General features: G+C 38.1%; 1 protein-coding gene across 2 annotated transcripts in view; it reads left to right on the top strand.

Moving 5' to 3' along the window:
* ABCC4 (ATP binding cassette subfamily C member 4 (PEL blood group)) overlaps positions 1-14,051 on the top strand; it is a 141,555-nt gene that overhangs the window by 105,947 nt on the left and 21,557 nt on the right. Inside the window, exons 26-29 of one of the 2 annotated variants that reach the window (XM_014881347.2) lie at positions 820-975; positions 4,907-4,996; positions 5,465-5,637; positions 11,833-11,938. In XM_014881347.2, coding sequence (XP_014736833.1) covers positions 820-975; positions 4,907-4,996; positions 5,465-5,637; positions 11,833-11,938 — 525 coding nt within the window. The remainder of the gene's footprint in view (positions 1-819; positions 976-4,906; positions 4,997-5,464; positions 5,638-11,832; positions 11,939-14,051) is intronic. The other variant, XM_088159824.1, reaches the window with a different exon arrangement.

Genomic DNA, 14,051 nt, shown 5'->3' with positions numbered 1-14,051 from the left:
TTTTCTCTAGGAATCTTTTACCTGAATACAACATTTAAAAAAAAAATTAAACGAGAAGAAATATTTGTAGGTCTAGCCCCTTGTTGTTAAAGTTATCTATCCCATATTTTTCATTATATCTTTTATTTCTGAAAGCTTTATGGTTTTTTTTCGTACTCTGTATGTCTTCCAGTTTTAATTTGGGAGCAAAGAGAACCCTGAAACCCTGAATCTCTGTGATTTTATTATTTGCTGTTTCTTTTGTTTGAAAAGGAATTTCAGCTTGATGTCATGGCCTTGTAATTTCAGTACTTATTGAAGATGTCTGAAGTATGGATACAGTTTACTGCTACTTTAAAGTACTTTACCTTAACCACAACTAACCAAAATCAGTCTCAGTTATTTAAATTGGGAGTACATTGTTCCCAGAGTGCTTTATGGGAGTCCTTTTGGGGGTTGAGTAGTAGATGCATGCCTGAAATGATTTGCCTAACATCACCCAGCAAACCAGGTTTAGTATAAAAATTAGCAGCCTTGAATCACATTACTATATGCATTGAGCCACTTTAACTTGTTTATGCAATAAGACACCACACATTAAGGAGAAATCATTCACCTTTGATTATGATCCAAGAAATTGTCATGTATACAAATGTCACCTGAATCCAAACTGATTTAAGGGGAGAGGATTTTTCCTCTTGGAAGAATGCTAATTACAAAGTAGTTTTATTTGGTGCATGTTCTACTGTAAATCTGTGATACTGTAAAAATGTTGCTCGACATATTAATTTATCCTGAAAAGCTCACAGTTTAATTGTACGGGCTTGACTTGCTCCGTAGGTTGGAATAGTGGGAAGAACCGGAGCCGGGAAAAGCTCTCTGATAGCAGCCCTTTTTCGCTTGGCAGAACCTGAAGGAAGGATTTGGATTGATAAATACCTGACATCAGAGCTGGGACTCCATGACCTGCGGAAGAAAATTTCAATTATACCTCAAGTAAGAGAGTGACTTGTTTGGCCATGGATGTTTTGAATATAATGCTGTAGTGTTTAAAGTGCTTTGCTGGGATGTGTTCCCTCTGCACCTCTGTATGCAGTAGGCACAGGAACTGTAGCAAGGCATTATTCTTATTTGAGTGAGGCCCTGATTATTTTAAATAAACAGAATCAATTTTGGGGACTGGAGCATTTTTTTCCTAGTTTTGTACCCTGTCTGTTCCTTTGGAATATCTATGTGTTAGCTGTATGCTGTCCTCCTATGGTCTGGGGAAAAGCAGAGAAAATCTGGTAAGTATATACCAATCTTCAGCAGAAGTCACTTGATCCTTTGGCAGCAATTCCTGCCTGATGCATTGCCTGAAGCTTCCTCAGTAAGGAGCTTGGAAGGACCACTTTCACCTCTCTAGTCACCTCTGTACAAACTGACTGGTGCTAGATTTAGAAAGAGCAAATGTGCCACCTAGAAGTGAGCTATCAGCTTTTGCATGACTTGCAGAAGGCAGGAAAAGACATGGGGAACAGACTAAAGAGTAGGTCCTTATGACCCATAATAAATAAAACTTGATGAATTTTAGAAGCTGAATTCAAGAAAGGCCACAGTACAGGGAAAAAACCCAATAAGGCAGTTTTGGAAATGGCCTCATGCTGGAGGAGAAGGAAGGCTTTTCAAAGAAATCCAGTAGGTCACAGGTCTTCTCTCTTAGAATCTTACTTAGATGAGACAATTGAGTCAGAGAAAGTTATGTATAACCTTAAAACTTAGCAGGCCAAATCTGTGTACATTACAGTTTCATGAGAGCTCTGGTCTCTTCCATGGGCATTTGCTCTCCAATGAAGAGGGAGGAAGAGTGAATAGCATGTATGCTGCAAATGTGAAGTCATATTTTGGAAAGTAGTTAGTCTGTGCTGTTCTAGCAGGTAGAGTGAAGGGTAGACTGTATACCAGAGGATTTTTTTTGCCATGTTCAGCATTATTTCTCAGATCTCTCTATTTTATAAAAGAATCTGTATTGAGTTATATCTGAATGTGTACTATTCTGTTGGCAGGGTGGCAGTCAGGGGTGCATTACTTGCTTTAAGCAGAGAATCTAATACAAATGGTAATGAGGCTTTTTTTTTCTCAAAGAATAGGAGTCAAAAAGAAACAGGTATGCTATTGAAAAAAAGAATTTAAAAAATAGGTACTTCCCCAGCAATTGGATTGTTGCCTAATGCAGGATGTCTTTTGTTTCTGCATGCTGCAGGCTTTGTTATTGCAGTACTCACTGGAACTAGTCATCTTTTGTATGTAAAGAGAACTTTATATGGATTTAAATTCAATTTTTTTGTTTGTGTGTAGTGTTTCTTTCTTGTGAAAGCAGATGATCATCAGTTCATTCAAGGTCTACAGCTTTTTGAAAGCCTTGCCTGTAGCAATTATGGGTGATTTTTACATTTTGAAGAATTCAGCTCAGTTGAACAAAATAGGATACTGAGACAGGAAATCTGCAGGTCAAATACAGTTTCTACATGTTAAATGATACAGATGCTCAAAGTTTACTGCATTCAATTATACATGTGAGGTTTTTTAATACACAGGTATACTGATGACATAGTTTTAAAACTGTTTTAATCCAGTGGAACTCTGATTTCTGTCAAGTTTATATAAGATTTGCATTATAGTCCCAAAAGTTTTGAGTGTCCAAAGGCTAGTAGATAGCTTCTTTTTAAATTATTTTATTATGTAAGGGGAGGCTGTTTTTACTAAAAACATGCAAAACTATCAAGTGGTGGTATGAAGAAGAGAAGGAAGGAAGATTTTGAATCAAGTTTCTGCTATGGTGAACTGTATGATAGGCATTGTCTCGTACTGTGCTAATAGTAGTGTCAATAATAGGAATAACAATGTAACAACAGGTAGTTATTTTGCAGCAAATATCTTCATAATTATGTGGGCAGCTGAAAAACCAGAGAGAGAGAGATGCTTATTAGAATTGCAACATAAAACATGCTAAACAGAACCATTCCTAGAGAGTGATGAGGCAAGACTGAAGTTTTCTTGTGTGTGAGTTTAAATACCTACCTGGAGAAATAAAAATGTGCTTAGGCTTCTAATTGCTTGCTTGGATGGAGCTGTGTAAAGGTTGTGTTTGTAAATCTTTTCTATGCAAATGTTGTCTGCCTCTCTGACTGCAAGCATTTTTACAACAATTATTTACAGGTTAGTCTTATTGCTTTCCTCTCATAAACCAGACTGTTTTAAATAATAATCTGTGTCAGAAATGGTAATTAAAAAATATCCTTATCTTCTCTTGCAGTGCATGTCTGTTGTTAGGACTTTTATAATAGTTATGAACACTTTATAGGTTCAGCCTCTTCTTTTGCCAACCTATAAAAATGGATTGAAAAGGAAAATAAATGTAACAATACCTTCAAAATATGCCAAATGATGTATTAAAATGGGTATTGTTAAACAAATTAGTTTCTAGGTGTTTTTGAAGAAAACTGTTTTTTGGACTGGAAATGTTTTGTGTTAAACCCTTTTGCTCATTCAACAGGTTTTTAATGACATGGCTATTGCAGCAGCAAATAATTGGCATGTTACATCAAGAAGTGTATATCTTATATTGCTTATGGCATGTTCTCTCTTTAAATTCTTTTATAGCCCTCAGATGGTTTAGAAATTAAAAGATAATAAAAGGGTTAAGGTCTGAATGCTCCTCTGGTTTGCTGCAAAGCTTTGGAGCTGGGCATCACTAGGGGTAGATGGGGAGAAAGTCATGACAGGTTAATCTCAGAGTAAACTGAAGTTACCCAGTGTAAGTTAGATTTTATTTCCTAGAGGAGAAAGGAAGAAAAAAAAGAATGCATTTTGCCTAAAATTTATCCAATTTAAAGATGACTGGCAACATGATGAATAGTCTCCATTTATGATTAGCACTGTTACAGCTTTTGACTTGTTTTTGTCTTTATGTGTGGTATTAAGATGAGTTTAGCCCTAAAGTCGTGTCAGTGCATGACTCTCAGACTCTCAGGTCTGGCAACTCACACTACTGAGTACTGATCTGTTGCTTAAGGAGTTCTGAACCAAAAGTCCTCTTCCCACTTCTTAAATACTACATGTTTCAGTGTGATTTGATTTGTGCCAGTTTGATTAATTATCTGTTATTGCTCTGACTGAGAACTGAAATAGAACAAAACTCGCTTCGACCACAGGTAAATATTGGTACCTGAATGGGAGAAGGTACTGATTTGACTCTGGTGTATTTTGAGTGAAAGCTTTGCCCAGCAATGCTCCAGTTCTAAGTAATTTGCTTTAGTGCTGTGGCAGTATAGATAAACTTCGATGACTTTAGGTTTTAAATGGTGAAAGTCATTCCTGCTTTGCCCTGATGGTAAATTGGAAGGGCTTTTATGGTACGAAATGAAAAAAAAAACTAACCCACAGCCAAGCATAGAAGGAAAACCAGAAAGGCGTTGTGAGGTCTTTGATTTCTCTCTGCTTTATGTACTTCAAAAACAGGTTTTCAAAACTGTCCTAAAGTAATTTAGGAGTGTGAGCTCATTGACAATGCTAGTTGTTGGTTTTCATTAGCAATACCATGAGGATAGCAACGATTTCATGCAAGTTTATATATAGCTTGTGGCATCAGAGCGCTGGCATGTAAATGCCCGTTTAAGTACTGACATAACTGTGTACAGCAATTTGCAAACAGACCTGTCCTGTTTGGTAAACTGTCTTCATTCAGAGTAGTTGAACACTTGCCTCCCCCCCACATCCCCCTTATGCATGCAGTTGTAATATACACCTTTCCATTTCAAAAATTATTTCTTCTTGTTGGATATTTCTGTGCTATTGTTGATGTCACTTAGCTGTGATTATCATTAAATTACCTATTGCATTATAAAACCTGTATTTATAATGGAATGCTGATTTTACTGGGTTTCAGGAGCCTGTTTTATTCACTGGAACTATGAGGAAAAACTTGGATCCTTTCAATGAATACACCGATGAAGAGCTGTGGAACGCCTTGGAAGAGGTGACTTACTAAATCTAATAATCTGGTACATCTGGTATTTAAAATCCATGTAACAACAACATTACAGTGCTTGTGTGTGTTAGGTTTTAGGTGTTTTCATCAGATTTGATAAAGGTTTAGCCATTGATGGAAAAAAATAGACTATCATACGTGCATTTATGTATGTGTGTGTGCAGACGTGTATATTGTTACATAAGTCTCTTATGAAAAAATTATCCTTTGGGATGATGCCTTGGTTATATTTTGATTCATATCTTGGTTTTAATGAACATTAATAGATTCTTAACAATGTGCTTTAATGTTTTTAGAATTCTAATAACTGACACACTCTGTAATCCAACTTGGCACTTACTCATTTTGTGTCAATATAAAAGGCAAACCTTGCATACTTATTGTTGTGTCATCAGACACACAATAGCTGTTTTAAAAGAGAGTTACTCATCCTACAAAATGTTGACATGTCAACAGGTGCAACTGAAGGAGGTTGTGGAAGATCTGCCCAACAAAATGGAGACACAGCTGGCAGAATCTGGATCTAATTTTAGTGTTGGTCAGAGACAGCTGGTGTGTCTTGCCAGAGCAGTTCTAAAAAAAAATCGTATTCTTATCATTGATGAAGCAACAGCAAATGTGGACCCAAGGTAAAAACAAAATCTGTCATATTAAAATGAGCTGGTTTCTATTAAAATGAGCTGGTTTTTCTTCTAGTATGTTGATCTCTGCTGTAGAGATGAATTTAAATGCTTTCTATTTCATGTAGTTTGTTTTATGTTTTTGATGATACCATCATTTTTGTCAGTTCAAAATGGAGTGATTGAGCTTTGGCTATGGAGCAGGTGATATAAACTAAGCACTCAAAAGATCCCTAATTTCAGTGCATTCCATAGAGTAGGGAAATTAATATTCGAAGTTTATTTGTCCTGCAGCTATAGATTAGAAGAAAATAATGTTCTTGAAAATGCATCTCTGTAACATCAGAATAGCCATGAAACAAGTTGAGTTCTGTTGACTTCTGGAAGAAATGTTTGTTGGAAATAAATAAATACAAAACATTTAATTCATCTCACTCCTTCTGGTTATGAGATGCTGTCCTTTCAGATGGCTCAGCTGCTGGTGTGGTAAGTTAGAGGTAAAGTAGGGGCAGGTAAAGTAAGCTGTCCTAAACACCACAGGAATTGCAAAACAGATTTTGAGACGTTTAAATCTACAGGATGGACTCACTTATTCATTATTCTGTCTTGTATAACTCAGGCCAGAAGAACTTTCCTGAATCCCTTCCTGTTTGAACTAGAGTGTACTTCTAGAAGAATATCCAACCTCAATAGCAAAAAAAATTCAATGACAACCCCTGTTAAATTGTTCCAATAGCTAAGTACCCCCACTGTTAATTTTTGAAACATTTGAAGCGCTGGTGGAAATATTTTGGAAACAATACTGCAAACGTACTGCATCAATTAGTCTGAGCTGAATATATAGTTCCAACAAACTATGGCTTGAGGGAGAATCTCAAAGTCCAAAGAGGACAATAACACAGCAAGTCCCTCAAACAGATGCATTAAGGATTTTGTATGTCATCTGGGCGTGACTCATTTTTCTAACATCTTCTTGGGGGAGAAGTGGTGCCACTGGGATAGCTTTACAGTTCAGCTGACAGTGTATTTCTAAAGCCTTTAGAGAAGTGCATTCCCTTCTCAGAGGTTCTCTTTCTTTCTTTCTTTCTTTTTTCTCTTTTTTTTTTTTTTTCTTTTTTTACCCTTAGTTTATTTTTGGCTGAGCTCTGATAGATTAACTGTGATTAATCATAGGTGTGGAAATTTAATACCATCTTACTCATCCTCCCTAGTTTGGCATCTCACATGTGTGTTCTCAACTTACACTATCCATTTAATTGATCTTGATTAATGTGTGCTGCAATATATATTATAATAAGGTAAATGTTTGTTTGTATCAACTCTAGGCATAACAATACAAATAATAACTTGGAACTTCTTCTTTGAATTCAGTTTGCATTACAGTTATTATTACCTTTTCCTTAATGTGTTGGTATAACTAGAGCCAAGTATTTTTTAGCTGTGCAATCTGATAGGATGATCATCAGGAAATGCTGATGTGGGTTGCTTAACTGAGCAGCTAGGGAGGCATTTTTGGCATGTAAGGAAAACCTCCTCCTCTGATGCACAACCCCCATACCTGGCACCCTTGTCTCTCACCTGGTGGCAAGCACACATCGTATCGAGCACCTGAGATGGGAGAGCATGACAAGCTGCCACTGGCTCTGGAGATACTTTTCTTTTTTTTGTTTGTATTTTTAGCTCTTGATCTCTTTCCCTCAGCAGCCTCAACTGCCACCATGTGCCTTCTGCAGTTCAACCTGGAGTGAGAAGGCAGGGGTGTTAGGAGTGGCAGGAAGAGAAGGAAGGATGAGGTGATGTGAGTCAATGGATGCAGGGTGAGAAATGGGCACTGTACCTTCCCCAGGGGTCTGAGGGGACTCCCCACCACATTTCAGCTCAGCTAGGCCATTCTTGTCTGCTACTGGGAGTGAAGGGAAGGAATTTGAAGTTCATCCTCCTCCCTCCTTCTCATATGTTCCTGGCTTCCCTTATTTCTCCCCGTGCTCCTCATAGATGCCACCTGCTCTGCGTGTGGCAGAGGTATGAGTGCTTTTGTGGGGGGGAGGAGGAGCTTGCCATAAAGAAGGTTGCCCTAAGTCAGACTAGCTGCATGATTTATGTGATGACTGACAGATTTAATTTGATTTTATCGTCTTGGTCCATTCTCACGCTGGAGAATAGAGTCTGATTTTAAAGCAGTTGAACTGTTCTGGAAAGTTGTGTGAAATCTGGAGCAGAAGAGCTGAAAATCTTCATGTCGTTGCTTTGGTGATACACAGAAACAAAATCATCAGTAACTGAGACTTCTTAAAAATACTGACTTCATTTTAATTTACTAAGCTTTCTGCTCATTGACTACAATAGTAGTAGTAGTTTTCTTATAGAGGACAAAACTTTAGGTGAGCAAACCACTGCCACCTTTTTGCATCGTTTGTTCATTGAGTCTGGTAAAAACAGCCATTGCACATAGTTGAGTTCATTAGGCATCTTAACCTTGTAAGGTTTAACCTTTTATTACATCTGATTGCTATCTGCAACTCTTTGGGAGAAATTATCTAAGCCTTTCAGGAATTGTGTAGTGTGAGATATGCTTTCAGGACAATCCCAGGAGGACATTAGACAGAAGTTCATGACTTACCCAGTTTTCCTTTCAGCAGCTTGGTTGCTTCTCATTCAGATCATATTTATTCTTCCTCTTTAGATAGTTTTCTTTTTACAGTCAACTAATTCAGGTTACACCAGATCTTGGGTTGCTGAGAAACTTGGTGTTAGAGCTTCAACCTGTGGTGCCGGTAGGACAGCTATGCCACCATTTTGTGCTTTCTTATTGTATTGTTTCTTGCAGTAGGGAGTAGTGTGGTTCCCATTTTTATATAATCAGATTAGGTTTGAGTTTTTGTCATCCAGCAGCCCTGGTTTTGGTATTCAGGTTGCATCTTTGGTTCTTAATGTGCCTGAAAGATGATAGGGTTTGATCTACTGAAGTGGGTGATGAAATTGCTTGGCACTTGCCTAGACACTTGCTCAGTGTGGGTAGATACCACTAAGAGTGCATTTATGCCTTGAAAAAGGGACAGAAATGATGCTTCCTTTGGTACTTTTCTAGCTCTAACTGGTGTGTGATACAGTCTCTACATTATGTCAGCACGTAATTCTGTATGCAGATGCTCTTCTTGGTCTTTTTAGGTTTTCTTTCTTTCCATAGCTTCTTCCTGAGATTCTCCTAAAGGTTATTGATGGTGCTTCTGCCTGCTGTCCCAAAAACTATGCTCCAAGATCCATCGTGAGCCCTGGAGAGGATTTAGCCAAGTGTCAGTCAGCGGACACGTCTGCATGAGATCTTGTACTGTGATAGCTGAAGATGGAGCTATTAAGTCTCCTCCTGATTGCTCTGTAGTCTCATTTTAGAACATTTGTCACGCCCACAATATGGACAGCAGTTTCTTGTTAGTGATAATCTTGTATTCAAGAAATACCTGTTTAAGATAATAGTTTGATAGTATCTCTAAGAATGAGAGGTTTTTTCCTTGTAAATGTAGGAAGTGGTAGTGCTATAAAGAAGACCTGTAATAAAAGAAGATATAATAAATGAATGCAGAGGACAGGGTGTTCAAGGCTGAGGCATTCTCCAAAAAACAGTAGGAATAACTTTAGCTACAAATAATTTTAAACTCTTTATAAAATTGTTACCTAAGTTCCTGAGCCAGCTATGATACTCATGTTCTGTAGTAGCTTTGCAGTAAACTTCGCCTTGAGCTTGACTAAGGAAAGAAAAAGGCTTTCTTTACACAATTCTAGGGAGTATTGAATATTGAATATTTTGTTTCTGTTTTGCTGTTTCAACCACTGCAGAGTGCAGTCATGCTGTCTCTAAGGCTCTTCCGTAGTGAGTATTTTCATGGATGTCTCCGCTTTTTTTTCCTTTTGGAGGTAAGAGTAGTCAGGTTTTTGAGATGTTGCTGAGAAGAGAGCAAACAAATACACATGCATTAACACTGGGGTGAAAGGACTGGCATTGCTGTGATGTGGAACATGATGAGCAACTTCCTTTTCTTAAGGAGATAACACAGAACTAAAGAGCCTGACCCTGTCCTGACTTCTCCTCCTGTCTCTTTCCCTGATTGCTTACTGGCCTTTGTTCAAAAGGAATTGAGGAACACCTGCTTCCCACTTTGTTTTTGAGCTTCTTTTAGGAAGTAGGAGCAGAAGGACCAAGCCTCTCAGACTGTGGTCCAGAACTCAGTTCTCTTAAGCTCATGGCAGAACTTAAATGTTTCTGTCCCCAGATGAAGGTAACAGAATGCATGGAATTCTTACTTAACTGTTTATGTCTTCCTTCTCTCTGATGATTCTTCCTGTCATCAGCAAGGATCTGTCTTCCCTTTTGTCATGCTGATTGCTTCAGCTTAGCCTGTAACAGAAGCTGTGCTCATCCTTCAGAGCTCAGTACTTTCTACTGTGGAAACTTAATAGTTACTTTATTCCTCTAAGTCATCCTGTTCTTCCAGAGTTGTCTGTCCACTTTTTATTGCTGGTGCCTCCTGGCATGATGGCATCAGAAAAATTCTGTTTGCGTAATTCATGAAGTGATACCAGGTATTCATTATGTGCAGACAGATTCGGTGTGGAGTACTACTTCTGTCTAAAAGAATAGTACTTAATCAGAGAAAGATATGTTTTATGAATCTTTTATGTATTTTATTTTATTTTCCCATTACTTTTTAAAAATTGAAGAATTAAGGCTTTACAAGCAACTGATTGCAGTCAACATGTCTGCCTAAATAATTTATTCAGACATCTCCTTTGTCTTTTTTTATCCTAATCAGTATAATTTTATTATTTTCCAGTCATCATATATACAAAAGAACAAATTCATGTTTCAATGGAAATCCTGGAAATGAGGCCCATGCCTTCAAGTGCCTGACTTCCAGGCTGGAGCTTCCCTGGTTCAACTAACGCCAGTACATTTTGAGTTCTCTGTGTCATCCTTCAATCTTGGATGAGAATTTTGGCTTCTGCTCCTTTTTCTCCATTGTTGCCATGTGTCTTTTGAGGGTTTTTTTTTGAAGGCTGGTGAGTACTCATATGTGAGTACTCATAAGGCCTGGCTGGTGGGACCCAAGGCTACCTGTGCAGTGTGGGCTGTCAGGTGCCTCTAGAGGGCATTCATCACTGGATGGCTGCCTAATCCAGGTTCTCAGATTCACCTTCCAGCCATGCCTCTTCCCTTTCACTGATTTAAGAGAGGGCTGTAGAGATCTCCACATACAAGCCTGACTGGTGTCTTCTAAGTTAGGTGGTGTCAATGCTTCTCTTGTACAGTTAGTTACTTCAATAAACTCCAGTTTGTATTGCCTATCTTTTGCCTTAATGCTCACTTATATGGCTAAAGATCATTCTCATGTCTTAACTACCTATCAGTAATTTTATTACCTTTTCACAGTTCTCAGCTTTATCTATGACAGTTTTCACTTCAGCCCTGTACTTCAGTGTCTGTGCTCTAGCTTAGTTTTCATTCTTTACAAGTCTTATGTTTCCTTCTGCTGTCCTTTTCTTAGGTGATTAATTCATACAGTAGGCTCACTCTTAACTTCAAATCTTCTATCTCTTTCCTTAGGTTGTGTGTTCCAGTTAATGCTTTTGATTTACAGAGTATGCCAAGTATTGAGTTTTTTCAGTTTTCAAGTTCTTGAGCTATTCCAGTACTATTGTAGGTTACCAGCCATCTCCTCTAATTAATCTTCTTCTGCATTTGTTATCAAGAACCTTAGTTCTAGGCTGTCTTATGTTTGTTCTTCAGATGATTTGCAATGAAGGATATTTACTTGCACCAACTTTTCTTCACTGCTTGCACAAACTAAATCTTGAAAGCGAATAACAATGCTTTTTTGATGTAGAAATTAGTAGAACTATCTGAATCTACAGAATTTTACCTTTTCTGTAATTGAAGTCTGAGAAATTAATCTCCTGAAATGAAGCCTATTGCTCTACTTACAAGAAGAAATCCTTTTCTTATCAGCTATGGAAGGGTAGATTTTGGAGTAAGTTTCACACTATGCCTCCAAGTCATCTGGTATAACAAGAGGAAGAAGCACAGTAATAACTTTATAAGCATATTTCCTTCTATCCAGTCCTGTTTGATGAAGTCATAAAACCTGCCTGCCATTCAGTTATCCATGCCAAGGTCTTATTTTTGTCTGCATTGCTCTTGCTGTGTTTCAGAACAGATGAGTTCATTCAAAAGACGATCCGTGAAACCTTTGCTCACTGCACAGTGCTGACCATTGCACACCGCTTGAACACCATTATTGACAGTGATAGGATTATGGTAAGACAGTTAACTGCTTCACTTTTTTTTTTTTTTTTTTTTCCTGAAGAATATGTTATTGACTCTTCTTAATTTTGATCCAAAAGTGGGTAGGAGTGTAAGTCATATGTTAGGCTTATCCAAATTAACCTCATTATCCTAGCTACTGTAACTCACAACTCATAAAACTGTAGATGTAATGACCTAGAAAGAATTCTTGCTTTCTCTAGCCTTGTGCTTTCCATCCTGCAAGGCGTGAACCCACTGCAGGTGAGGTGCAGCAGGAGACCTGAGCAAATAAGCTCTGCCAGTACTGGGAGCCTGTGAAGTCACACCCATGAGGTTCTGGGCAGTCACCTGGGTTCAGTCAGGTGTATTAATGCAGTCTCGGTGGGCCGAGGGAGGCAGTGACAACAGTTGGTGTGGGATGTGTGAGGGGGAAGTGGTGGAGGTTCTGGGGCAGGAAACATGGAGGTAAGGAGACAGCAGCTGCCCTGGGGCAAAGGTAGTGATGAGAGAAGTCGGACTAGACTGGTGAGGTAATGAACATGGCCAGCTTTCCAAAGCAAGGTTCAAACAGAGAAGATGAAGCACTATCAATGCAGCAGCCTCTGCCATCTTTGCTCCCAGCAGAGGACTGTTATACCCTCTCTGCCACCTTGTCTGCCCCACAGCACATTGCACATGCGTAGAAATTAAGAAATACTTGCTGACTATTTTCATAAAGGCAGTGGTGTTCCCATGGCTCTCAGGAAATCCACCTGGTTTGTGTCCTTGGCAAGATGTGCAGCCTGCAGTTTTATAATTTTCTGCAATAAGAACGTGAGCCCTTTGCAAACATCTTCACAGCCGCTTAATGAAATAACTGGCATAGAGGGCAAACTGCGTTCCTAAGTGGAACTCAAATTTAACTGGGCTTCAAGCAGAAATTAACCTTCACCTCTTTGTGGTAACCTTAAAGAATACCTCTCAACTTTTGTTTATGGAAGTGAAACATGATAATTTTTTCCATGGGTTGGTTTGTTGGTTTTTTTTTTTCCGGATGCTCAAAATATTTTAAAATCTTTGACTGAGTTACAGTGGGTGCCTGAAGTACACAATATTAAACAATTCCATCTGCTGAGGTAAGTGGTGTTCTGAGGAGTAGAATAGGTCGTGAGCTCAGTGATTATAGTTTACTTACAAGGAGAGAAACCAGCAGAACTGCCATAAGTAGTCATGTAATTGCAAGCATTTAATGTATAATAAATAAATATTTTCTTCTCTGGTGAATACCTCCCCACAGGTCTAATGGATATGTTGGTGTTTTCTACAACTGAAATGAACAAAAGATTTGTGAGGAAACAACTGTGACCTAATTAATAGCTGTGTGTGTTTGTTAGCTGTCCAAAGGGATTTCTGTGGGTTTTGGTTCATTAACTACCATTAACATGTTAGGCATAGAATGCTCTCTCCATAAAGATATTTTCCTAGTTTTACCTTTAATGTCATGAAGTTGCAACGAAAACAAAATGTGTTATTTACTTTTTTTGCCAAAAATTATTGGAGCAAAGCATAAAAATCACCCTTTTCCCCAAACTACTCAGGATAATTGCCAAGTACATAGCTAGTCTATTGCATTTTAAGTGTCTCTACATTATTCTTATCCTTACGTTGTTTCAGTTTAGTCACTATTAAGATTTCTAGTTTCCTAATTTTCTAATAGGCTTTAATGCTTTTGGCCTCTTTAGAGTATTAAGAAAGAGATTTGCAAGATGTGTCTTTGAGTCTGCAGTCAGTACTAACTTTTAAATATTTTTCATCATTTTGCATTGCTCCATTTTGATCTTACAGATTTCTGTGAACTAGGGGAGAGAGGGGGGTGAGAAGCCTGATAAAAACAAGGAGGAAGCTGACTTGTATTTTCGTAACAATCCTGTTTTCTTGACGTCCTTACTCAGTTATTGATCCTGTTTAGGGGCAAATCAGAATTGCCATCTCATATTTAGAATGATCAGAGTTTTGGCAGGTGTGCATCTGTTACACTTTACATATCCGAGTAAATCAAGTAATTAACTCCTAGAGGAAATAAAGCAGAATTTTGGAAGAAAAACGTGTTAAAAATGCCAAGAACAAGAATATTCCTCAGAAGACT

Source organism: Sturnus vulgaris, chromosome 2 (genome assembly GCF_052056855.1).
Source record: "Sturnus vulgaris isolate bStuVul1 chromosome 2, bStuVul1.hap1, whole genome shotgun sequence".
Classification (NCBI taxonomy): Eukaryota; Metazoa; Chordata; class Aves; order Passeriformes; family Sturnidae; genus Sturnus; species Sturnus vulgaris.
This window is presented reverse-complemented; position numbering and strand designations above follow the sequence as displayed.